Here is a 25,615-nt window from a genome sequence, read left to right on the forward strand (position 1 = left end):
AGTTAAGTCTTAGGGTCAGAAAGCCTTACAATAAATGTAAAGTATCTTTCGGTAATAACTTGTTTGAACAGGTATCATGCATCATATTGTCACTGCTATTACTCTCACATGCCACTCATAAATTCTCAGCTCAGCATTCAAATCTGCATTCATCGGTTTCATTTTGAATTTAGTCTTATCAGGTTTATTATCTGGACTTTTGCAGTTTTATCAACTATTAATTCATAAACACTCTAGGACATGAAATTTCATGCAATGCAATACAACAGTAGCTAGCATTAGCTCGTGCAAAAGTGGATTTTTTTACACAAGGAAATGAACGTCACTCATTAGACCCTCAATTCAATATCTAAACCTGCAGCTCCACCTTCTCACCACTAGAGGTCAGTCTCGGCTCAGTTTTATTCTGAAAAATCTGGTTGGAAAAAAGTCACAGCAGGTCACTGTCAAGATATTGATACAGAAAGTTGTGCTAGCACTGACAAATAACATACATTACTGCATTAAGTGTACTATGACATTGTGACAAGTGGCTCCTCTAGATGATTGATAATCAAAGTGCCATATTCAAGTGTAATATTTGAGATTGTATAAACTAACCATAAAAACCAAATCTGATTGATTTTAACTAACTTTATTTGTACACAACTTTGTTCTGAAAAATAACCTCTCATATATCCAGAAAAAAAAAAATAATTCATTGACCAAATAACCCCTAACCAATCAATTAAGTGAAAAGCAATAGTTTGATTATAAATAAAAAGAAGCATTTAAAAATAAATACAAAATAACATTGTCTCAAATACTGAAACATAATTTTCTTGTTCTCATCTCTTCAGTGCTCTGCGAGGATCCCGTCCATTGGTGATGGTGACGATGTGTTTTGAGCCCTGACTTCCACCTGGACCTGAAGAAGCACTGCCACTCTTCCAATGGCTGCGGTTCAAATGACGCCCACCTGTACCAAAAGAGTTCTCTCGGGGGACAGGAGAAGGAGAAAACACAGCAGAGCCGTTGGCTGTGAGGGACAGAGAGGATGGTCCATATTTCAGCTTATTCTGTCCCAGAACCACCCGTTTAGACAGAGAGAGCCATCTGACTGACATGTAAAGTAACCACAGCTTGTTTTGTTTTTATCCATTTAATTGTTAAAGGTACACCACGTAACATTTTTTGTTCAGAATTTATATGAGCGAGTACATCATGAATTCCTTCCAAACCTTGTTTTTGTCTTATCCCGAATCACTACAATACTTCAATAATGTATTTATATTCGGACTATTTTAGACCGAGTGAGACACCAATCGCTACGGACTCATCATATACATAAAGAGAAAAATGTAGATTCGGATACAGTGTTCTTCCGCAGCTTTGTTTATTAACCGCTATAGTGCCAAAAGTTAAATAGTGTAGTTTTAAAGGGTTAGTTCACCCAAAAAATTTAAATTCTGGTCATTAATTACTCACCCTCATGTCGTTCCTCATCCGTAAGACCTTCGTTCATCTTCAGAACACAAATTAAGATATTTTTGATGAAATCCAATGGCTCAGTGAGGCCTGCATTGCCAGCAAGATAATTAACAGTTTCAGAGCCCAGAAAGCTACTAAAGACATATTTAAAACAGTTCATGGGACTACAGTGGTTCAACCTTAATGTTATGAAGTGACAAGAATATTTTTTGTTTGGCAAAAAAAAAAAAAAAAAAATTAATGACTTTATTCAACAATATCTAGTGATGGGCGATTTCAAAACACTGCTTCATGAAGCTTTACGAATCTTTTATTTCCAATCAGTGGTTTGGAGCGCGTATCAAACTGCCAAAGTCACGCCCCCCCAGTGGTGAACCACTGAAATCTCAAAACACTTATGATGGCAGTTTGATACACGCTTCGAACCACTGATTCGAAACAAAAGAATGGTAAAGCCTCGAAGCTTCATGAAGCAGTGTTTTGAAATCGCCCATCACTAGATGTTGTTGAATAAAGTCGTTATTTTAGTTTTTTTGCACACAAAAAGTATTCTCGTCACTTCATAACATTAAGGTTGGACCACTGTAGTCACATGAACCGTTTTAAATATGTCTTCAGTGGCTTTCTGGGCATCTTATCTTGCTGGCAATAGAGGCCTCACTGAGCCATTGGATTTTATCAAATATATCTTAATTTGTGTTCTGAAGATGAACGAAGGTCTTAAGGGTGTGGAACGACATGAGGGTGAGTAATGATAGAATTTTCATTTATGGGTGAACTAACCCTTTAAGGGAACAGATTAAAATAAGAAAGTAAAAACACGAGAAAACCCTCTAGAGCTGCTTTATATTAGAAGTTGAAATTGTAATTCTAATTGAGAGTGACACTTAGAGGCCGTTCACACAGAACACGTTTTTCCATTCCACTGCGCTACTTTTCCATTATTTTTCTAGGTAAACACATGCTAGACGGACGTGTTTAACCGTTGCGCTCATGTCTTGCATCTTTTGCAGTGTCTCGCGCATGACACAGCGTTCTAAAAATGTGGTGCTCAAGTTAAAATCAGTTCAACTTTAAAAAAAAATGCACCTCGAGACCTTGTGTTTTTTCCCTATTCCACTGCTCACCGCTTTTGCTTTTTTAAAGCAAAAACATGTTCGGTATGAACAATTCGCGTTCTGTTTTACTCGTAATTTTTGTGCCCTAAAAACACTGTTTTTAATGTAAAGCTGCTTTCCTTACATCAATTTATTGTAAAAAAAAAAAGTGCTATATAAACAAACTTGACGTGACTTTACTGAAGTGCCGAATTGCAGAGCTGGAGCAAACATATCCTCATCTCTGTGATCGAATGCTTTCTTAACTGCTGTTTTCTCACCGCTGTCATTTTTGATGTGTTAATTTTGTTAATGAGAGCAGCTTTTACGTATTCATCTAAATGCCGCTCCCAACAGCATGGGTGGTGTCGGGATGTTCACTAACAGTATATCGCTGCAAAGGTACTGTATTTCAAACTTCTCTTAGCAAAGAATAAAAATTAACTTCGCTGTGAGTATATCTGGGCCTTAAGTCATCTTGTGGGCTCCTGGAAATATGCTGATGGCCCCTAGTGGGTCCAGGCCCCTTAAATAACAAACACTGGATTACAGGGACACCATCATGGAAAATAACATTGAATTAAACATGATTATTTGGAATAATTACTGCCTTTGTCAAACAATCATTCAAGGTTCTAAAGTGTCAACCTGTATGTATGGCAGGTGGTCCTGGATTCGGTATACTAGGAGCGCTGCCAAGAGCTTCTGTTTTTACCTGTTAAGAGATAAAATAGACACTCATTCTGCGCTTATCTCACTGTTCATGCCCTCTGAGCAGTATTTTTGCACTCACGTGGGTGTTGTTGATTTGGTTGATTTTAGCCAGCACCTCTGGGTTGGGCTCACTGAAATTTGGCACCTCTGAGAATATCATACAGAACCTTTGATAGATGCAAGAAGGTACTGGCTATTGCAATCATCATTTCTGTTTCCAAGAGCTTAAGTTCAATCAGCTGTGAAGACCTACTCTCCGATCTTCTGGAGGTCCCCTGTTCTCCCAATATACAGTGTAAGACATCCTTTGAAGAGAGATGCATATCTGAAATCAAATAAGATAAAAAGGAACAAATCAACTTTTTTATTTTTATTAAAAAAAAAAAAAAAAAAAAAAAAAAAAAGAGTCATTATTATGATTCTAAGCATTAATAGCATTAATATTATCCATAGCCTAATAACTTGATCCCACCCTCGATTGAGTCGGATGATGTCTCCGGTCTGTATCAAGCTGCCCACCTCGTCCCACACTGATATGGTGATACTTCCGGTCCTGTCAGCTACTTTACATGAACGCACTTCGTGTCCATCCTTTGTCTTAGACACTCGACCTGGAATATTTTGTTAAAGAAGCACAAATATTGAACACACTTAAAATGTATGTAAATTGGCTCGGGCAATTAGCTTTCAAAATAATTTTCTTCCCTGATGTGATGTAGCTTACATATTTTTTTTCCTTCACTTGCTGACTCGAGAACAGCACGGGTCGATTCAATCCGAGTCGTGAACGATTTGTTCATAACGACTTTGTGACTCACCTCAAACAACTCACAGAAACGATCCAACTCAAAGAACGACTCGTTCACGGATTCGCTACTGAAAACATGTTGGTTAATCTCTTTTTCATGGAAATCAGCACGGACTTCAAGGATTTTAAGTCATCATAGGCCTACTAATCATATTTGAAGTTATAAACGCCTCAAACTGTGAGCACACAAACATTAAAAAAATGAGGACAGCAATCGCGCAGGCCGTGTTTGGTCGATAAAAAGCAATTCCCACTTAAATATGACTTACCAGTTTCCAGGACGATGAAAACCAAATTAATATTTTTTAATCCAGGTTTGAGGTCTTTAATCAGGCACACATTCTCGTTCGTGTTTGCCATTTTAAAACAAGACAAATGACAAAGAAAAACCAATTCGATCAACTGCCAGCCACCTCAGATCCTCTTGTGATTTAAGATGACTGATTGTGTCAGGCATTTATACAAGCTACCTCAATGAGCTCAGATTTTGACGAATGGTGCACATGAAACTCCCCGTGTACAACAATTCACCCAAATTAAGAAGGAAGGAAAGGAAAAACAAACATGCAAAATGATTAACGTGTGCGTTAATTGTCCTGTATGAATGCGCAAGTGATTAAACAGCCTCACAAATCAGTTAATTCGTTCATTGTGTGTGGTTTGAAATCGTTTGTAAAGTGTCACGCTTCTAGTTTGATCAAAACTAAATGTCGTCACGAACAGGATTCGAACCTGTGCGGGGAAACCCCATTGGATTTCGAGTCCAACGCCTTAACCTCTCGGCCACCGTGACTGCTTACTGAGATTGTGTGAAAAACGCTCTATCTACTCTATTACTCATTTTTAAATTCTGTGATTTTATCGAGCTGGTAAACTTTTTTCGTATTTTGTAAAAATTAAAATGTAGAAAATGTAAACGGTGGAATTGTTTAGTCGTATTCCTTTCGACATCAATTCAACTTCAAAACTAAGTTTTTGGGAAGACGTAAATCATTTTCGATAGAGTAACCAAACAAAATATTCCACACAGAATATAACAAAAGATGGTTTAGTTTTAAAGCTGGGTCGTGTATAAGCATTCATATCTCGTTTTATTTTCTGCTGTTTTACTCGAGTCATCATAACGCCAGATGGCGCTAGTGCCCAAGGAATTTGTCATAGAGGGCGCGTTTTCAATTTGACCACTTTTCACGTGGAAACATGGTTCAAGAGATTAGGCCTACACAAGCCAGCCCTTGACATACAATTATTTCATATGAACGTTAAGAAACACATATTCCAAATGCCATACAGCTCTGACAAGGAAGGTATAAATCAACAGTTCACCGTTACCATGACACTGCAGGTAAGAATCATTATCATATTCAAAGTCTATTAGAGTCTGTTTCTGTCAGATGGATTACTAAAAGAAAAAACAGGACTTTGAAAGCATACTAAAGTTTTGAGGGAACAAGATAGACACGAAAAGGCATGGTTCAACATTTTTATTTATTTGCATTATAAGAACAACGTGAACAGATCGTGAAACAACTTGGTAAACAGGTGTCACAGAAACGTTATGAGGTCTCTGCTATAACTGAGCCTTTTCTTTGGCACGAATCATAATGTTTCTAAAATATAACCAAGACAACATATAGCTCTCTTATATATTATGAAGTCATTGATGCAATTAACATCTTATAGGATATGCAGATACAGATTAGGGATTACAAGCATCAGCAAAAATTAGTTAAAATTAGTTATATTTTTATAGAAGTAAAACCTCATCCCTTTTCATTTGAAAGAGACATCCACCCAAAGCAAAGATACACATTTTTAGATTTTTGTTCAGCACTGAAATACTGAAATGAAAATGAGCTGGAAATAAACACAAAATAGATTCCCACTTACTCTGACTGATAATAAAACATATAAGAACCAAACTCTGTTCTCATTGTCTCACAAAATCAATTCAGACTTGATTGGTTAGTGCTGTTCCTCATCCGCTGACAGCACTATTTTATTTATAGATTTGTATAATAGCAAGTGACGATGTGTGTACAAATATCAGTTAACTGCATTTATTCCAAAGTGATGAGGGGGATTTTGTATTTGCCCTTGTGTTATTCACTTATCACATTTTGAAACTCCAGTACAACAATCCAAACAGAATTTCACTTTTCACACTTTTTCAGTTCTCCACCACTTTCCACAATTCTCTGGCTTATTTGCATGCAACTGGGCCGATCGTCTCCTTCATCACTTTCAGAAATATGCCTGTAATCTAGACTGGCCTCACAGTGCCTGTTTCTCAGCCAGCACAATGCCAACGGGAGCTTGAGAAATGGTCTCTGAAAAGAGCCGTATATCAAAAGCAGGAATGCTTTCTGAGTAAGGTCCGAGACATATGTGGAGTTTAGGGAAGACCAGGATCCCCCATGTAAGCTGCATTCCAGATTTGAAGTGTGTATGAGCATGTCTTTTGCTCACTCAGGTCAGAAAAAAGGTTATCTAAATGTCTATTAGTCACTACAAAGCAGAAATCTAGAAATCAGAAATTATATTTGTAGTTTAGTTTAGGACAATACGCTTTCCAGCTAGCTTTCTCACAATTTTTGCTCCCTACGTTAATGGGTTCACAGTATACTTAGTGTGACTTGATTAAAATCAAAATTTAAAATTGAGTACATTACACATTTTTGATAAATGCAGAGATAGTACATGGCAGTATATTTGTGCTGTTTAATTTCTAAAACAAAACCTAATTTGACCAAGGTTGAAAATTATCTAGGTTGCATGAAGTCAATATCACTTTCAGCTGTGCACAGGCTGTTCCAGAAGAAATGAATTGTGGGACTGTGGGATGAAAACCAGGCTATGGTCAAAACGTGTCCATCGGATAGATGGAGTGCACTTGGCGTCTGTTGAATCCTTTGGCTGTAAGCAATTTGTTTTCCTTCGCCAACTTTCTCAGCTGACAGGTAGTCACTACCAGAGGAAGACAGAATGTCCAGTAATACCAGCTGGAGTGGGTTTCTCACAAGCGTAAGGTTTGTAACACACTGTTGGATAAGATTAACTGATAAGACCACATTCACTTCTGCTAAAAGACTAGGGACTGACAACAGCAATATGGGATTTTTTAGCAAATGTCATATAGTTCATGCATTTTGCCTTTGAATAGACTGTATTGTAAGTCTGTATTTTGCAAGGACAGGGCAGATGTCTGGGTTCTTGGCGGGGATGGCTGGCACTGATAAGGGACTCGAGAGAGAGTGTTTTCTCAGCTTAGGAGGGTCTCCTGGGGCTGGAATGGAGGGTTAGGACATTAGGACGCTTGTCCTACAGCAACACCCTCTGCTTGGCCTGCAGCTTCTGCTAGAGGGCTGTCTTCCCTCTCCACTCTTTCCTTTTCCTCCTCTTCATCGTCTTCCTGTAAAGCTTTGTGGGACACCTCTATCTGGGAGGCATCCTGGGGCAGGGTCGCAGAAAAAGCATACTCCTCGCTTACATCTTCTGTGATCGACAGCTCAACCTCAGCTGTGCCATTCAGGATGCTGGGCACCTCATCTTTCTCCATTGCTTCCACAGCTGCCTTTACTTCCTCTTGTCCTGGTGCAAGTTGGGAGTGAACCTCTTTGAAGGACAGGTCTTCAGTTGGGCTCTCAATCGGGGCCAGTTCGATGGAGGCGACAGCGCTTGGCGAGCTCTCAGATTGAGCTGAGGCCTCGGCCTCTGGTTCCCCGTCCCCACTGCGGTTCTTCTTGATGTTGAAGGTGAGAGGGGAGACCTTGAAAGAGGAGCTCTTGGCACTAGGGTTCTTCTGGTGGTTTGGTGTCAGACTCTTCTTGATTTTCTCGCGCTGCTCTTGGGACACAATCTTGGTGCTAATCTTGTTCATCTTCTTCTCAATGTTCTGCCTGGAGAAAGCTTTCTTCAGGCTGTCCACTTTCTTCAGACTGGAACGCTTGATCTTCTCAGCTCGAGACTTTTCAACTCTGGTTTCATCTTCGAGATCCAAAACCCTCAAAATGTCATCGTCCTCCTCTTCTGGTCCCTGCTCCTCATCCGAGGAGAGGGCGATGGTGTGAAGGCCCTCCTCTTGAGAACGATTGGCATCAATGGCTGGGGTCTCCTCCTCCACTTCAGGTAACGGTGCAGGTTCCTTCACAAAGACACTTGAAGGGATTTCATTTTCCTCCTGCACAACAACAACAACAAAAAAATTTGAATCCATTATTCAGTTCTCACAAATTTACAGCGTTATTTTCGCACCACATATGAATTTTCTTAATATGCAATTCTGCCAAGTTTAATGCTGTAAGAAATTGTAGATTGCTAAAGCTATATTATTGCAATAGGCAATGGTTTCCCCACAGAAGAATCCAAGTCACTGCCGAATTAGCTGCTTGCAAGATTTGTATTTGGTTGTCTAGACAACTGGACTGTAAGAATGCTCATGATGCACAGGGCTGTCATGTGTTTGTGGGAAATTTCTTCAGTAGTTTTTACATAACATCATACTCTATTAATGCCTTTGAGAAGGTCTTAAGATAATCAGTCTTAAGACTTCATTTTAGGTTTTTTAAATCTTAATTTTAGAACAGGGTAAAAGGCTTTATGTTGAAGTCTGTAGTTTAGTAGCAAAGTAAATTAATCTGGCGAAGTAATCAGAGTACAGCAACTTTTCTGGTTTTATGTTCATTTGAATTACTTCATCAGATTAATTAAATGAACCTAAAACCAGAGAAGTCGACGTATTCTGAAACCTCTCTGAAAACCTGTGTATTGGCCAGATCAAAATCACTTAAAATGTACAACAGGAGACCTTCAGCCAGTAGTATCGAATCGGGAGATAGGTGTATCGTCCCAGCCCTAATATGCAGTGTAGATGTGTGCACATTTTTTTAAAAGACACAAGGGGACAAGAACATTTAGTGTGAAAAACATTGTGTGCCGACCCTCTTTTCCCTTCTGGAGACAATCATACAGGCTGAAGAATAGTGAGACGATTTGGGAAGGAAGGCCAGGCAAGACCCTACACAGCTCATATCAGAGTTTCCACTGAGTTTTGGAGGACAGCCAGGACAAAAAGAGAGCCGAGAGTGGGGCAATTGGAAAGAGAGAGATAACAGAAAGCAGGGAAGTCTGGTGTAGGGCTTTGAAAGGGAGTAGGATGAGAGTCAGGAAGCATTTGGGGTGGAGTGCAGCAGTGGGGACACCTGGACAGAAGCCCTGTTCGCCCCCCACCCATCAGAATGTTCCATGGCATGCCAGAAATGCGCAGGAGAGCCTGAGAGCCTCTCTCTTAGCGATAAGACTCTAAATTCTGATACGGATGAGGTCACGTCACACAGGAAACCTCCCAGTTAATCGCTTTAACTGCACTGTTTTCGTACTCTGAAATGTAAGCTCAAATAAAAACATACATGTGAATGCAGATACCAGCGTATTTGGGCATATAGTACATGTAAATATACTTTAAAAGTTCATGAAACACTAAACTACATTTTCTGAGATTTTAACAGAAATGCATGTTGCACATCATAGAAGAGAATGTTACCATACCATTCATTAGTTTTAAAGGGTTAGTTCACCCAAAAAAGAAATTTCTGTCATTAATTACTCACCCTCATGTCGTTCCAAACCTGTAAGACCTTCATTCATCTTCAGAACACAAATTAAGATATTTTTGATGAAATCCAAGAGGTTTTTTTTTTTTTTTATCCCCAAAGCAATGTAAATACTTTCATTCAAGGTCCAGAAAAGTACTAAAGACATCATTAAAGCTGCAGTCTTTAAGTTTTGCCTCTTTGTCACCATCTCTGTTTGAAACCTGCAATTGCAGTTATTTGCGGAACTATTATTTTTATGCGAGTTGTGCATCGGCACGGCTCCTCAGCGGGTGAATCTAATGTTTGCTGCCAGTAACCTTCAACCTTAATGTTATGAAGCGATGAGAATATTTTTGTGCATGAAAACAAAACAAAAATAACGTTTTTTTTTTTTTTTGGTGCACAAAAAGTATTCTCATCGCTTCATAACATTAAGGTTGAACCACTGCAGTCACGTTGACTATTTTAACCATGTCTTTAGTACTTTTCTGGACTTTGAATGATGGTAATTCTATTGCTTTCTATTGGGGATAAAAAAAAAAACTCTTGAATTTCATCAAAAATATCTTAATTTGCGTTTGTAAGATGAACGATGAATCTTACAAGTTTGGAACAACATGAGGGTGAGTACTTAATGACAGAAATTTCATTTTTGGGTGAACTAACCCTTTAATTGTAGGAAAAAACTGGTTTATTTTAAGCTGTTTAAATCATTTGTTGTTGTTGTCTTGTCTGTCCCTCTTCTTCCCCCTCCACTCCGCAACTTACCACGCCCACTTTTGTAGCATTTTTCAAAAATAACTGGTCCTGTAACAGGGCTGTGACCCTTTAAGGAGTCACTTATGCTGGAATCAATTTTGTGATATTTTTAGTAAATTTTCCTGTGTAAACATACTAGTCTGTTGCTTATTTCTCAGTAGAAGTGGCATAAGTTGAAAAAAACATTCATTGACTTTTATTTAAATGATCAGTTTGTCTCTCATTTGCTCCATCAGGTTCCATTTTATTCTTTCTGTGAAGCCCCAAACCACACGCACAGAAGTGAGATATCATGCAGTGAAGGATTTATCTAAGCTCTCTTCAAAAGGCGAAGAGATGAAGGAATCGTAGTAGACAGAATGTTACGCAAACATTGAATTCAAACAAGCCTTGATTCCTCTTATCTCTGTATACGGCCTGCAAAGGGCCTTAATGTTCACATCTGCTTTTCTAACATGATAGAAAGGTTGTGTTCCCCTCTGAACCCCCTGTTATAACTCTGGCCTCCAAAGCTCTCTGTGTGCGAGGGAATGCGAGTTTGGCCTGTCAAAGTGTAGGGAGAGATTTGACCTAACAGAAGAGAACTAACAAAAAGGATACATAATGACTGGCGGTAATCCCTGTGGATATATGCAACATGTTAAATCAGGGGTGAAATACCGCTTTTGGGATTTAGTAGATCTGTCCACCCATGAAAGAGCTTTACTTTGGAAGGCAAATATGGATCAAAGGTATTGGTATGATATTGCTGGCACAGTTTGAGAATGAATCTGGCGGAGTCCCTGTAAACTTTAACATGGAATTTCCATGTTCCATCAGTCTCTCATCTGAGTTACCACAGCAATTAGTAAACTTGGATACTTGGACTTAGAAACATAGTTGTAGAAAACAGTGTGACATAACATTAGCTGTAAACTTATATTTGAAAGCAAAGTGTTGTATAGGTTTTGCATAGTTTCCCTACAGTTTCTTTGTTAAAGTATTAGTCTGTTGTGGTTGGTACAGGAGGTTTTTGGTGAGGTGTAGCTAGTTTTCCATGATTATGATGCAAATAGCATGTGTTTAAAATTAAGCATCAAGAAACAGTTGTAGAGATGCCAAATGATAACATTTTGTAAATCAGAAATAAGAATCATAAGGAAAATTAAATGCTTCACTTTAGCATTTTAGGAGGGGAACTTCTGAACAAAATGAGCTGGAAAAATGAAAGAACAGATATACACAGTCTTGTATAACAGTGATAATGTCTGATATTTGGCACACCAGCTTTGCTTTTCAGCTCCAACAGAATATGAATTAGACAATAATGAATGCAGTTCATCTATAGCACCATGTTAAAATTTTAACCATAGCAAGATCAAATAAACATGTTTTCCTCCTTCAAGGTCATACTTACAAATATTAGTAATACTATGTATAATTTTTAAACCTATTACATGAACTATGTGAGCTTTTATTACATTAACAAACCTGAAAACTTTACCTGGTCCCATTTCACCCTAAAATCAATATATATATACATAAAGACAGTACAACAAGCTATTTCATGACCTAAAAAATCTTTAGATAAATTAGATAAAATATCTTGGTAACCATTTGTTAACATTAGTTAATGTATTAACTAACATGCAATAACAATGAGCAATACATTTGTTTCAGTATTTATTAATCTTTGTTAAAGAGTTAGTTCACCCAAAAATGAAAATTCTGTCATTAATTACTCACCCTCATGTCATTAAGACCTTCGTTCATCTTCAGAACACAAATTAAGATATTTTTGATAAAATCCGATGGCTCAGTGAGGCCTCTATTGCCAGCAAGATAATTAACACTTTCAGTGCCCAAAAAGGTACTAAAAATGTATTTAAAACAGTTCATGTGACTACAGTGGTTCAACCTTAATGTTATGAAGTGACGAGAATACTTTTTGTGCGCTAAAAAAACAAAATAACTACTTTTCAACAATATCTATGGCCTATTTCAAAAAATGCTTCGAAGCTTTATGAATCTTTTGTTTCGATTCAGTGGTTTGGAGTAGGGCTGGGCGATAAAATGATAACGATATGTATCGCGATAGACACGTGATCGATATCAATAAAAAATGTGTTCGATAAAACGTTCGATATTTTTTATTCTTCGTCGGAAGAAAACAGAGGTTGCGAAGCAAGTTTGGTTGCATTAACAAAGGCACTCGCTCTCTGGTAACCTAGCAACGTAGGGAGTGACATGCTAACAGCCAATCATGTAACAGTATCAAGTTTGGTTGCGCCATATCGTTGTCTCGTGCTGGTCTGCTGGATTCCTCTTCAGTAACCGGCGACTGATAAGCAGAAAATGAGTGCCGCAGCGAGTGAGGAAATTGTAAATAAAAGAGGAAAAGTCAGCTCGCCAGTATGGCAGTTTTTTGGATATTATAAGTCTGACCGTAGTCAGACCAATGCCGTCTGCAAATTATGCAAGACCGTCGTCCCCACCAAGACTGGTAATACCACGAACTTGATGTACCACCTTAGCCGCGCTCACCCTTTGGAGCAAAGCCGTATTCAACCAACAACATCTGTAGCTGCAACACCGCACAACATTTTAATTATTTGAGTTTTCCATGGTTGTTGACATTTCTGTCTTAATAACTGAGGGGATTATGATCAGAGGAAGGTTAAGTTTAAAATAAAAATGTTTAAATGTAATATATTTTTCTCCTGGTCCTTATTTTAAATGGGTCATAAAAAATATCAATAATTATCGATATCGACCGATATGAAACACTGATATCGTGATACAGTTTTCAGCCATATCGCCCAGCCCTAGTTCGGAGCGCCAAAGTCACATGATTTCAGCAAACAAGGCTTCGTTACGTCATATGTGTTTCGAAATTTCAATAGTTGCAGTTTGATACACGCTCCGAACCACTGATTCGAAACAAAAGATTTGTAAAGCTTCGAAGCTTCATAAAGCAGTGTTTTGAAATCGCCCATCACTAGATATTGTTGAATAAAGTCGTTATTTTGTTTTTTTTAAAGCGCACAAAAAGTATTCTCGTCGCTTCATAACATTAAGGTTGAACCACTGTAGTCACATGAACTGATTTAAATATGTCTTTAGTACCTTTCTGGGCATCTGAAAGTGTTTATCTTGCTGGCAATGCAGGCCTCACTGAGCCATCGGATTTTATCAAAAATATCTTAATTTGTGTTCTGAAGATGAACGAAGGTCTTAAGCTGCATTCACATGGGGCGTCAGCATTAACGCTTCTCATTTACTTTCAATGGGTGATGTCATGCGTTGCCGAACTGAATTGTGGGTTCCGTCGCGTCGCTTCACTTGCGTTGCTCGCGGCAGAAGTTGAAGATTTCTCAACTTTTCAAGCGCCAACGCAGGCGTCAGCCAATCAGATCGCCTTATGCAAACACCATAGAGTAGTCGCTAGCCAATTGCGTTCATGCAGCACAGGAAAGTAATGTGATTGGCTATTACCACTATAACGGTCGCGTCAACACAAGCTTCCGACACACCCTCCGTCAAGCGTTGATGCTGACCCCCCGTGTGAATGCAGCATTGCGGGTGTACAATGACATGAGGGTGAGTAATTAATGACATAATTTTCATTTTTGGGTGAACTAACCCTTTAATGTTAGTAAATATAAATACTGTTGTTCATTGTTCATGTTAGTGCTTTAACATATATATAACATTTAACTAAGATTTATAAATACTATAGAAGTATTGTTAATTCTTAGTTCATGTTAACTAAAGTCACCAATATCTTTAACTAATTAGAATAAATAAAAAAATACAATGAGACTGAGATTGCATTACCTTAGTAATCATGAATCATGAAAGTAATGTCACAGTGCAAAACATCTATATTAGAAAATATTTTCCAATTTCTTATTTTTATTAATATTGAGAGACTGACCCTTTGAGGTCAAATCTTTTTTCAGTCTTTCAATGGCATGTATTAAGTTTCTGTATTGTTTGGATGCCTCTGACATTGCTCTTTGTTTGTATTTGCATGTTTTCAAGTACTGTCCTCAAGTCTCTTAAGTGGCAATCCATAGCTCAAATTTCTAATTTAAATAGGAAGAGGGAAAATTCACTGAGCCACTGGAATAGCCTGTGTGGCAAGAAGAGTGTCTATCAACAGTCATTAAACTTTTCAGTCTTAACTGTAGATGGTCCCTGAGAATGAGAGTGTTGACATTTTGATAGCTTGCGTAACTGTGCTGTTTTAAGTGAATGGTTTCTCTTGACTTAACCATGTTAACCAGGTTCAGGCCTGTCTCCGGAACCACTGTGTTTGAAATAATTTTAGATGAACTGGTTATGCTGATGGCAAAAACACAAAGTAACATACGCCCCTCAAATGATCCATTAAATACCGCAGAGCTGTTACAAATACGGGTTAAAGAATTCCTCCTTATGGCCTCCAGAGACGCAAGTTCCTGTTGTTTTCTCAGTGAGGAACCAAACAGTTCATTCCATGCATTCTGCCTTGTAGGTATGAGATCTGGAAATGACTTGTAAATGACTACAGCCTCCTCTACATCTACATTGTCTTCATATTCTGGTTGTGTTTGAATCTTTTCGACTCTCTCGAAAAATGTTTGTCACTAAAGAGTGTGATTACCTCATGCTGAGCAGCCTGTCAAATGATACTCTAGGTTTGATTCATTTGCGTACTAAACCGGTCCCTCTTGCCTTGGGCAATGTAGGCACTTATGATAGCTGAGTTGATATATGTTTTCTCATATATGCACAAGAATATAAGGGGATCTCACAAAAGGGATAATACATTTTCTGTTACAGTTTATGATTATTAAAGGAATCAATTTTTAGAGAGAATGTTTTGGTAAACATTGAGTCTGAGTCATTGCATACAATGCATGCTTTGTGCCTGTTCTCTTTGTGCAAGAATAGACTAGATTTTATTTGATGCTTATTTGACCAGATGTGGTTCTAATACACGCATAAATTCCTGCTTTACTCTTTGCCTGCTATTACTCAATTTTCTCACAGTCTTAAAGTAATAGTTTGTCCATTAATGAAAACTCTATCACCATTTACTCACCCTCATGTTGTTCCAAACACTTTTTACGGTACTTTTATACTTTAAACTTAAACTCTGTTCTCCATGAATTAACTTAATATTCAATATTTCTTCTTTTGTATTCCACAGAAGAAAGTCTTACAGGTTTGAACGACATGTGTGTAAATAAATGATGACAGAAATTTAATTTTTGGGTAAAATATCCATTTAAACCAAACCTTTTGATCTAAAGGCGTAGTCTTAAATGTTTAAAAAATTTTGTTGACAAATAGGAATGATTTCATGTTCATACCATTTATGAATTTCTTTACAAAGCTGAAATGTATTATTATTTCTTAAAGTGAATTTTTCTAAAAAAAAAAATTTTGTTTAAATGGATGACATGACTATGTTAGTTAAGTGTTTGTCCACAGATAGAGACACAGAGACACCTCACCGTAAGATGCTCTCTTCTCTCATTGCTGTCAGCTTTATCAAAGACGCTTTCCAGTTGTTTTCCCAATATTCACTTTACATTCTAAACACACTTGACATACGTGCCACCTTGAGGCCTACTTATGAAGGATTGGGGGGTAAATATTTGCTCAGGGGTGGGGTGTGGAGAGTAAAGAGAGAGATGTAAGTGGCTGTGTTTGAAGGTGTTGTAGATGGTAGGGAATTATTTTCGAGCTCATGCTATTTTATTTTTCTTTAGCAATGCAGTGGGACCTTCAGCCCCTTTAATTCTCTGAACATTTTTAATGCTTGCATTACCCTTCCTGCTACCTATTAACAACATCTGACAGGAAGCAGCTGTTTAACCTCACGCTCGGCCGTGTTCTCTGCTTTTGCGTCACAATAAAGGCAGGCCTGAACCATATACATTCTCTGTCTCTGTCAAAAAATACACAGAGATTTTTGCAACACACTGAGAGAGAGAGAGAGAGAGAGAGAGGGAAGTACTAAAACTATTTTAAAACAGTTTTTTGTAGCGTGACCGTAGTTCTACTGTTTCCTTTTTAGTGTAGTTTTTCAGCTAACAAGTGACTTTTTCCATACTTGTTTCCGGCATGGAATAAAATGGTAAATGCAACTTTTCTTCTCACAATTCTGACTTTTTACCTCGCAATTGCGAGTTTATATCTCACAATTCTTTTTACTTCTCAGAACTTGCAATATATATATAAACTAGGGGTGTAACAGTACATGTATTCGTCGTGTGACTGCATGAACTGAACCGTGACGTCCGTACCGTACCGTACGGTTCATGCAGTCACACAACGAATATAGTCAGTCACAGGAGATTCACGCTCCAATCCAGAAGGGGGCGTGCGTGGTAATGCAACGCTGTTTGCTAACCGCCACAACAGGAAAAAGCGCAAAAGAAGAAGAACAGATGATCTACCAGTGTTTCAAATATCAAATATCTCACATAGCATTACATTTACCTCAGGCATGTCATTTAGTGTACAAAGAATGTTAGTTCACTAGAAAAATGAACTCTAGAGGGGAGCGTTTCATTAAATATATGCACTATATTAGCTTATATATTCATTATATTTACCTGTTAGTAATGTCTTAATTATTTTATATGTTTAAATAAATTTGTCATAAAACAAGTTATGACAGTAAGTGTGTAAATGATTATATTAAAAAATGAATTGGAGTAATAATTTTATAGTTAGATTTAGAAGGTAATACAAAACTTGCCTTATGTGCAATTTACATGTTTTTTTTTTTTTTTTAGTGTTGACTATTATATCTAAAAATAAATAGCAACTGAATTTAATAATTTGGGCTCTCTTGTTAATTATAACCTTTAAAATTATAGTAATGTGCAAGAAACTCCTCCCTGTATATTGTTTACAGCATTAGCTGAGATAGATTTTTTTATCCTATAGAAAATGTTAATTATAATTGAATGTATTTAAAGAGAGAGACACAATTTGTTCAATAAACTACCGTTTAATAAGGATAAGGAAAAAAGAAGCAATTTTATGTTTAGTTTTCTCCCCCCTGCTGTACTGAACCGTGACTTCAGTACCGAGTTACATCCTGAACCGTCACGTTTGTGTACCGTTACACCCCTAATATAAACAATAAATAAAATCATAAGTTGCAATTACCTTTTTAATTTTTTTTTTTATTTTATTCTATGGCAGAAAAAGGTGTTTTCCTAGAACTCTTAGTCTAATATGATAATTGTATAATTTAAAATATATTCACCCTTTTAAAGCTAGGCAGGTCATGTTAGTAGCTGTTGGTATACTGTAGCTAACTGTTTTTTCCAAAGGACTGTAGTTGAACTACTATATACGTTGTGTAATTTGTACTGTAGCTTGTTTAGCTATAGATTCAACACTATTTGTGTGCACAAGAAATGTACAGTGTGTGTATGTTTTTGCGTGTGTAAGAAGTCAGGCGGAATAAAATAGTTGGAGCAGGACAGGGTGGGAGAGCTGAGCGGAAGAGGGTTTCCCTCTCTTACAAAATCAGGCCTGGAAAAACTTCATGCAACAATGGCCATGTTTACATGTACACCAACAGTCTGATTATTGTCAGTGATCAGAGAAAGGAATTACATGGATTAAGATGTTTACATGATATGAGCAACCCTCTTCAAACTAAACTAATTATTACAATTATTCAAAGGGAAATGTTGTTTTGTAACTTTAATCAGAGTGCGAGAAATGTGATTAAACCCTGTGCCTGCATAGTGAGATTTGGTAACACTTTAGTATAGGGATCACATATAAACTATTAACTACGATTTTTCCCTCAATAAACTCCTAATTTACTGCTTATTAATAATTAGTAAGGTAGTTGTTAAGTTTAGATATTGGGTAGGATTAAGAATGTAGAATAAGGCATTAATATGTGCTTAATAAGTACTAATAAATAGCCAATATTCTAGTATGCATGTTAATAAGCAACTAGTTAAAAGACCCTAAAATAAAGTGTTACCTGAGATTTAATAGTATTCTGTTTTCATTAGCTCCAACCTAATCCCAGCACTGCCTTAAACACATTATTGTATATATTGTGCATATATGACGTGTGTAATATATAACATCATATGCTGAAGCTGAATATATAACTTACTGCAGTCAGCGAGTCATTATTGCAACCCCAACAGGGTGATCAGGAGCCCAGATGTGATTTATTACTTAACCTCTATTCTGAAAGAGAAGGCTGATGTAAGATCAGTGTGAAAGGGCATGGTTTTATTGCAGTTTCCTTTGTTATTGATGTGTAGTCTGTCTACTGTTTCTGGGCTGGTTTGCCACAGCCTATAGCATATTGTCCACATGAGTTCCCATGGCATTGTGAGTGTGTATGGTCTTCCCTCTGTGGTGGCATTGCTCCCTGTCACGGGACACACACAATACCAGCTTTTGTCTCTTCAGTGTGTTTGTGTATGTGTGTGTTTAGATAGGACCAAAGAGCCAGAGCTCTGTCAGTATTCATAACCATAGTGCAAAAGGATGTCTGTTTTTGTAGATAATTACAGTGTCTGTCCAGTTCAGGAAGGCCCAGCGAGTGTTAAAACGTACATTTCTGTCAGATACTGAGAATATACTGTATCACTTGCCTTCATCCGCTTTAGTAATTTAATATTTAGCATATGGCGCTATCACAGGTTTGCTTTTGTGTGTTTTCTTTTCTTTGATTATTTTGTGTGTATCTTAGTGTATAAATGTTCAGTATGCTTGTTCTCAATTTTGATTTGATTGTCAAATACGGATTTACATGATTTGTTTGCATTTCATTTGATTTTATTGTGGTTGTTGAGAAAAGGGAGTGAACACCTGCAGGCAGTATATTGGACAGCTGTCAGATAACTACAAAACATGTAGCGTATAAATGTACAGCGTAAAAGCTAAACTGAGAAGTTTTGAAAAAAAAAGTTTTACAATATGTGTCTGTTCATTCTCTTGACAAAGGTAATACCTTTGCGTTCAATGTAAAAGTTACCGCTGGGTAAAAATAAAAGAGTGTTTTTTTTATCCCCCATTTAATCACAAATATAATCCAGTTCACAAGCAAATTACTCTCGTTGTTATCTTTTTAGTGAATCAAAAACATACAGGGTGACCAGTGTACCCTGATTCCAGAAACAAGTGATTCCTATAAGCCTGTTCTTTTAATGAATTATTCAAAAAGACAAGTTACCGGTTTGAATTTTTCTTTCGTATATAAATTATTAATCAAAATAAAATCTAAATTTTATGGATTCAATCGAAATTGAATCGAATCAGGAAGTCTGTATTGATAACCCACCCCTAATAGTTGTTACTAGTCCCATGTGCAAAAACATGTCTATTTCCTTTCATGTAACTCATTTCACATCCTCATTCAGTATTTAAACCTGTACAGTGAAATAGACCCTGAGGCCACATTTCCATTAAGGGTGTAAATATTTGTATGGCTGTTCTAATATTCCGTTACATTCTGATAGGATTCGATTTAAATATTTTGGTTGTTTTGGTAATTTAATTATATCCAACAATATCGCAATGAATCAATATATATTTACAGCCCTAATGTCTATCTATCCTCTCAAAAGAACCAATTTAACTCACCAAATACACTGTTCGCTTAAGTCTGTGATAGACTCTGTTTACCTCCTGCTCAGCAAGGCCAGTGACAGTACATTCTGTAACAGTTGTTGGTGACCGCAACAGTCACACATTCCATATTTGGAAAATAGATAATGCTTTTTATCTGCTAACCTTTTGATGTTTTGTTGCTAAGGAATGAAATGTTAATGTCACCCTGTTGTGTCCTCACAACAACAAAAAACTTCAGCTTTACAGTATTGTCATTACTGCTGTGTTTTCAGCACTACTAGAGGCTTTAGGACTTGGTTAATTAGTAGTTTATTGCTTTTTCATTTTCTTTTTTTCTTCTCATGTGTATTTGAGTTTCTAAAGCCGCGTTTCCACCTAAATTACCCGGAACAATTTGTCCCAGGAACTTTTTTCCCAGGAACTTTTTTCCCCCCAGACCTATTGCTAGCTGAGTTTCCATAGCGGTGTAAAGTACCGTGAAGATAGTCCGGTGACGTAGGACTGTGTGCGACTTTCCAGTTCCCACTGGATTTTGTCCTCCGCATATAAGCTTAATAAAGCCTGAATCTCATCGTCAGTCCATCGGTCGTATTTTTTAAACTCCATTGTTTATTCGAATCGCAAACAACTCTTACTGCACGCACAGCAACAGACTTAAAAAAAACGATGGTTGAAATAAAATGCTGCGTGGAGTCAACCAATCAAAATGCTGCGTGAACTCAACCAATCAGCATGTTCAGCGTGCAATGCCCACCCCCGAAAGTTCCGGAACTTTGAAAAAGTACTACCTAGCGAGCAGGTACTTTCAGAGGGGGAATTTTTTACCTAAAACTTCATTTAGACCCTGGTTCCTGGGGTCGAAACACACCGAGCACCACCCCAAAGTTCCTAGTTCCTGGGTAAAGTTCCTGCGGTGGAAACGCGGCTTAAGTTCTTAGTTAAGATGGCCTACCTGTTTTTGTTCTAGTGAATTTGTAGCTCTAACATAGTTCCACATAGTTTGCTGTCAAACGTATGCAGTGTGCCGTGAGAGACGAGATGTGAGTTTGTGTAATTTGCACATACATTTGGAATATCTCTGAGTAGTCGTGTTGCAAATCTTAAATTGCAATGAAGTCCTTTTCTTGTCTTGTCTCATTTTCATATCACCCCCAGTACACCAGTGGGAACTGTAACAGTAGGTTGAGTTTGGAGAGAGATAATGCCTTTTTGATGGACAATGGAAAACAAACACTCTTGTCCCCTTTCTCTCTGCCTACAGGCCTTCTTGCACTGACACTCCCCCCCCCTTTCTCCTCTCTCTGCAGAGGCACAGATAGCCTTATTAGGTGATAGCGAAATTCCATCTTGCACTTTCCTACTCTAAATTTGGCTTCCAGTAAGATGAAAATTGAAGCATTGTGCACTGATAGTAATGAGAACTTGGAGATGTTGTGCAGCTGTAACACAACCCAGATGTTAAGTTTTGAGAAACACGGGCACAGTTAGTTAAATGTGTTCATTGAAAGTTGCATCATGCTCAAAAATTGGAAATGGAATTATGTTTGATTACAACAAAAATAAGCTAGACTTTACAAGCTCTGTCCACCTTTTCTCTTTTAAGGCTGTGGTGACCAACGTCTTGATCCATGTCTCATGGAGCTCTAATCGATTGTGGTTACTGGCCTATTTATTTTATTTTGAAAGCGGGAGAGACTTGCTCCACCGCTGGAATGTGAGCATTTGAGCCAGAGTTTCTGCTTATGCAAGAACAGCATTCTCTCTCGTGCCTGTAGTCCGCCTAAGGGGGAGCCAATCACCCCAATCCAAAAGCAGCAGGGGAAGATAAAAGTGAAAAACACAGGCAAAGAGGGTGTGGTGAACACCTGAATGTAGCTATAGAGATGAGGAAATAAATCTAAGAATGTTATAAGACAAATAGACCATGTGTTGACTAAGTGTTGACAAAGTTTTCTGACTTCACGTGAAAGTCTTTTTCAGTTTTTGTCAAGCTTGTTTAGTATTGGATAATTGTATAAATGTGAAACATTTGGCAGAAGTGACTTGAAAACTTTCTTTGATTCTCCTTCTGAAGTTGTCTGTTTAAATAGCTGAGGATATTTTCAGTACTGGTCAGATTCTATCATTCCTGAGAAATAAACCCAGGCAACCCCAAGGGACAGCGGAAGGGGGTTTAATGAAGGAACATTAAATAAGACAAGGACTGTCTGAGAATGTTTGTGTGGGTCTGTCAGGCATGTCTGATGGAAATGTAAAAACTTTAGGAACAGTTTGCCCCCATATCCACCATGTCCCACCCATGCTAACTATAATGCAGGACAGATCAGGAGTCTACAAGAACCCCATGGCTGGATTAAACACATTCCCTTAGACCAGACATGCCTGGACTGCTTTGCAAATGCTTAGAAAATGAAAAAGCAAACCAAATCCCTGCAAGTAACGAGACCAAAATAATTTAGTCAAGGAAGGAAATCTCAACTGTCACAGTTTCCAATTAGATTTCCCTGCAAATAAACAACATAGTTGCCATAGCAACACACTCAAACATTTTTGGCCAGCTTTAACAAACAGCAGTCTGTCTGTGACGGAAACTGTAGAAACTATTCTCAGGAATAGTGCACTCAGTGTTTAAAGCAGAGTGTAAAAGTTGAAGGTTTTTACACTTTCATCGAAGGTAATGTACCTTCCCAACTTTTTAAACACTCCCTTCGCACAGAGATGGAATGTTGACTTTCTGAAAATGTGTTTCACTAGGCTCTCTCTCATTCTTTACATCATGTACTTCTGCAGTAACCACATAGTTGGGAAGAGAGAGGGGGAAATGGAAGGACTCTCTCAGCACTCTCTGGCTTTGGAATCACTGAGTCATTCGGTTGATTGCAGGTCTTGCAGTAAACAGCAGCTAGCCAGTGTAGCATAGCACATTTCAGCACGGGTCTTCTGACAACAGGATACACATTACGCTGCACTGTAGCTGATCTCTGGACACACCTTCTATTCAAGGCTATTGTGCTTTAAATAATAGCTTTTGGCTAAGTTTCAAAACAAGCCTCCCCTATTGAGTCTCTTTCTCTCGAGCTCTCTAGCTCTCTCTTGCTTTTCTTTCTGAAATAAAGGAATATCTGAAAATTTAGCTGGTTATTCAAGAGGCTAATACTTTGAGTCAAGTACAAAATTCACAAAGACTTACAAGGAGTTACACTTGCAGGTGCTGTGACATCCATAAATAAAATTGTTTTGACTAGGTTTGACCATCCCAGAAACACTCAACAGTTTGGGTAGTGTTGTCTGAGCTTTTGACCCCAAAGTATTAGCCATTCTATTCCACCCCACCTCACAATGACCTTAAGCGACATCACACCCTCTCATGCATTGCTTTCATCTTAACACTCTGAACTATGACCCTTCTCTCCTGCTTTGGAAATGGACCCACCCCGAGGGAGGTATGAGAACTGTTAATCAACTATGTGGTAATTTAGTCAAATGACATTTAGATTAATCAGACTCTACTCAGCTGTGTAAGACAGTAATATCCCTTATCATTAACAGAGTTGGAGACAGTTGAACTTGGTTCAGTGAACACCGATATGCAGCAATGAACTCGTGGACAATGCAATCATTCAGTGTCGTCACCTGAGCACATCAAATACCCCACCATCAACTGCCCCCAACACACACACTGTACATTTACCTGGAAGATGAGCACTTTGAAGTTGTTCCTCTTGATCAGGTGAGCGTGGTTGGCCTCCAATTTCTTCACCTGGACGGCCTGCTTATCCATCTTGTCCTTGACCTCCTTCATGTGGACGCTGACCTTGCGGCTCTTCTCCAGGAGTTTGCTGACCGTGTTGGAGGTGGAAGTGTGACTCTTGGAGAGCTTGGTCATATCGTTCTGGATGCCCCTCACCGCCCCTTCCATCTCGACCTGTCTCATCTCCATCTTATGTTGGTTCTCTTGCACTGTGTCCAGCATGTTCACCAGCTTATCTAGAAGTGTCAGGACAGTGATGGCATTCACTTGGCCTGTGGGTGAAGATCCATCTCTAGGTAGAATGCCTGTGATGCCCCCAGCCAGAGCTCCAGGGCTACTAGGTTCTCCGCTAGAGGCGTTGGTAGCGCCAGTGCCCAGCTGGGAGAGGCTATGGGTGGGTGAAGACTGAGTGGGGCTGGGGCTTGGCACCACCAGCTCCTGGTTCTCATGTGTGCTGGCCATGCTGCTCCTCTCTGCCTGGACTGCATCTTCTCCCATTCTGAGGCTGTTCTTGGTCTTGACAGATAACTTTACTCAGGAAAATAGTCTCGTTCTTTACCTTTCTTCACCTTTAAGTGAGCTGGTCTTGCTGTACCGGGTTCCTCTTTCAGTTGATTCGAGTGCCTCCACGTTCTTACAGCTTTAATTCGTGTTTACAGTCTTGGGAATAACTTTTCAGCTTCCAGGTTCAATGTTCCCACCCCTTTCTGAAGATAACCACACTCTTACTCTTTTCTCTCTCTCTCTGTCTCTCCCTCCCTCTCTGGTGCGATTGGAAGAGCCGTGTAGAGGCTTCCCCACAGCTTAAAAAGCCCATCCACACCCTATGGGGGCGTAGCTTGGTTTCCATGGCACCTAGCCCGGCCCATTGGTGAGGGAGTTATGTGTTTGCATGTGTCAAGTGCGAGTATGTGGGTGTGTACTGTGGAACATGAGCAACTCTCTCCACATGCAGTACCTCCCCCTAACTCTCTCTCTCTGGCTCTCTAGGTTTAGTTCTGTTTATATTAAAGAGAGCAATAGTATATTAAGAGTCATGTTTGAAGAATGAGCTCATCTGTGCCAGAGAAATAAAGAGGGAGTGTGAAAGATAGAGAGAGGAAGATGGAACAAAGGTGTGTGTTTTTCTCCTTGAGTAAAGATTTGCTGAGCAACATTTTGGAGAAGTTTTCTATGTGTGCATAGATGTGCACAAGAATGTATGTATATTTTTGCCCGTATTTATTTTGTAAGAGACTTTTCTTACAGTTGAAGTCATTCTAAGTTTATTCTGGAAAGAATGTCACACAAACAGTTCTCAAGCCGTTTGAGTGGAGTCATTTTTCCTGCCTGCAGCTGTAGCAGGAGCATGGCGAAACTGAACATCAGAAGTGGAAAATTTTGCATTTACATTTCACTGTGCAGGGAAATATAGTGAATAATAAAAACACTGTCAGCATGAAACCAATTCTTAAAAACTGTGGTAAAACAGTAAAATTATATATATAAGTTAACTAACTTGTCATTTTCTTGAGTGTTTGCCTCTTATACACACAAACACAATGTCTTAATTGCTCCCGTTTCCTCCTTTCTGCATTGTTATACATGCCTCCATTATGTCATCTTCCCTCCTTTTTCCTTTGCAGGGTAATGGCTGTGGAAACACAGTTCTGAGAGAGGAAAAGAGTCCATTCATGTTCCCCTTGACCTCTGACCTGTACTCTGGGGATACTTTACATGCTCAGATAGATTACATAACACATTATCATTGCATACCAGTACATGAATTTTGGCACAAGTCCATATTGGGTTTTCTAAATGCAAAGCAGTTGACAGGCAAGTGTGT

General features: G+C 38.5%; 2 protein-coding genes and 1 non-coding gene across 3 annotated transcripts; all 3 read right to left on the reverse strand.

The window, feature by feature from the left end:
* Positions 1-384: 384 nt before the first annotated feature.
* nabp1b (nucleic acid binding protein 1b) lies at positions 385-4,578 on the reverse strand. The gene is made up of 6 exons (XM_051897167.1): positions 4,359-4,578; positions 3,754-3,892; positions 3,535-3,606; positions 3,361-3,448; positions 3,216-3,282; positions 385-1,018 (listed from the first exon to the last, which is right to left on the reverse strand). Exons 1-6 carry the CDS (start codon positions 4,447-4,449, stop codon positions 828-830), a joined length of 648 nt encoding a protein of 215 aa, XP_051753127.1. The 5' UTR covers positions 4,450-4,578; the 3' UTR covers positions 385-827.
* Positions 4,579-4,800: 222 nt separating this feature from the next.
* On the reverse strand, positions 4,801-4,882 carry trnas-cga (transfer RNA serine (anticodon CGA)). The gene has a single exon. It is a non-coding gene; the product is annotated as a tRNA-Ser (tRNA).
* Positions 4,883-5,558: 676 nt separating this feature from the next.
* Positions 5,559-24,582, reverse strand: cavin2b (caveolae associated protein 2b). Its single transcript, XM_051897165.1, has 2 exons — positions 23,731-24,582; positions 5,559-8,269 (listed from the first exon to the last, which is right to left on the reverse strand). Exons 1-2 carry the CDS (start codon positions 24,286-24,288, stop codon positions 7,397-7,399), a joined length of 1,431 nt encoding a protein of 476 aa, XP_051753125.1. The 5' UTR covers positions 24,289-24,582; the 3' UTR covers positions 5,559-7,396.
* Positions 24,583-25,615: the final 1,033 nt, after the last annotated feature.

The sequence above is a fragment of the Ctenopharyngodon idella genome, chromosome 6 (genome assembly GCF_019924925.1).
Source record: "Ctenopharyngodon idella isolate HZGC_01 chromosome 6, HZGC01, whole genome shotgun sequence".
NCBI classification, from domain to species: Eukaryota; Metazoa; Chordata; class Actinopteri; order Cypriniformes; family Xenocyprididae; genus Ctenopharyngodon; species Ctenopharyngodon idella.

Coding starts and splice junctions, on each gene's coding strand:
- cavin2b (XM_051897165.1), bottom strand. CDS start 24,288: ATGGGAGAAGATGCAGTCCAGGCAGAGAGGAGCAGCATGGCCAGCACA. Junction 8,270..23,730: donor TCAAAGTGCTCATCTTCCAG/GTAAATGTACAG, acceptor GTTGTTGTGCAG/GAGGAAAATGAAATCCCTTC.
- nabp1b (XM_051897167.1), bottom strand. CDS start 4,449: ATGGCAAACACGAACGAGAATGTGTGCCTGATTAAAGACCTCAAACCT. Junction 3,893..4,358: donor TTTCATCGTCCTGGAAACTG/GTAAGTCATATT, acceptor AAAATATTCCAG/GTCGAGTGTCTAAGACAAAG. Junction 1,019..3,215: donor ACCACCTGCCATACATACAG/GTTGACACTTTA, acceptor TGTCCCTCACAG/CCAACGGCTCTGCTGTGTTT.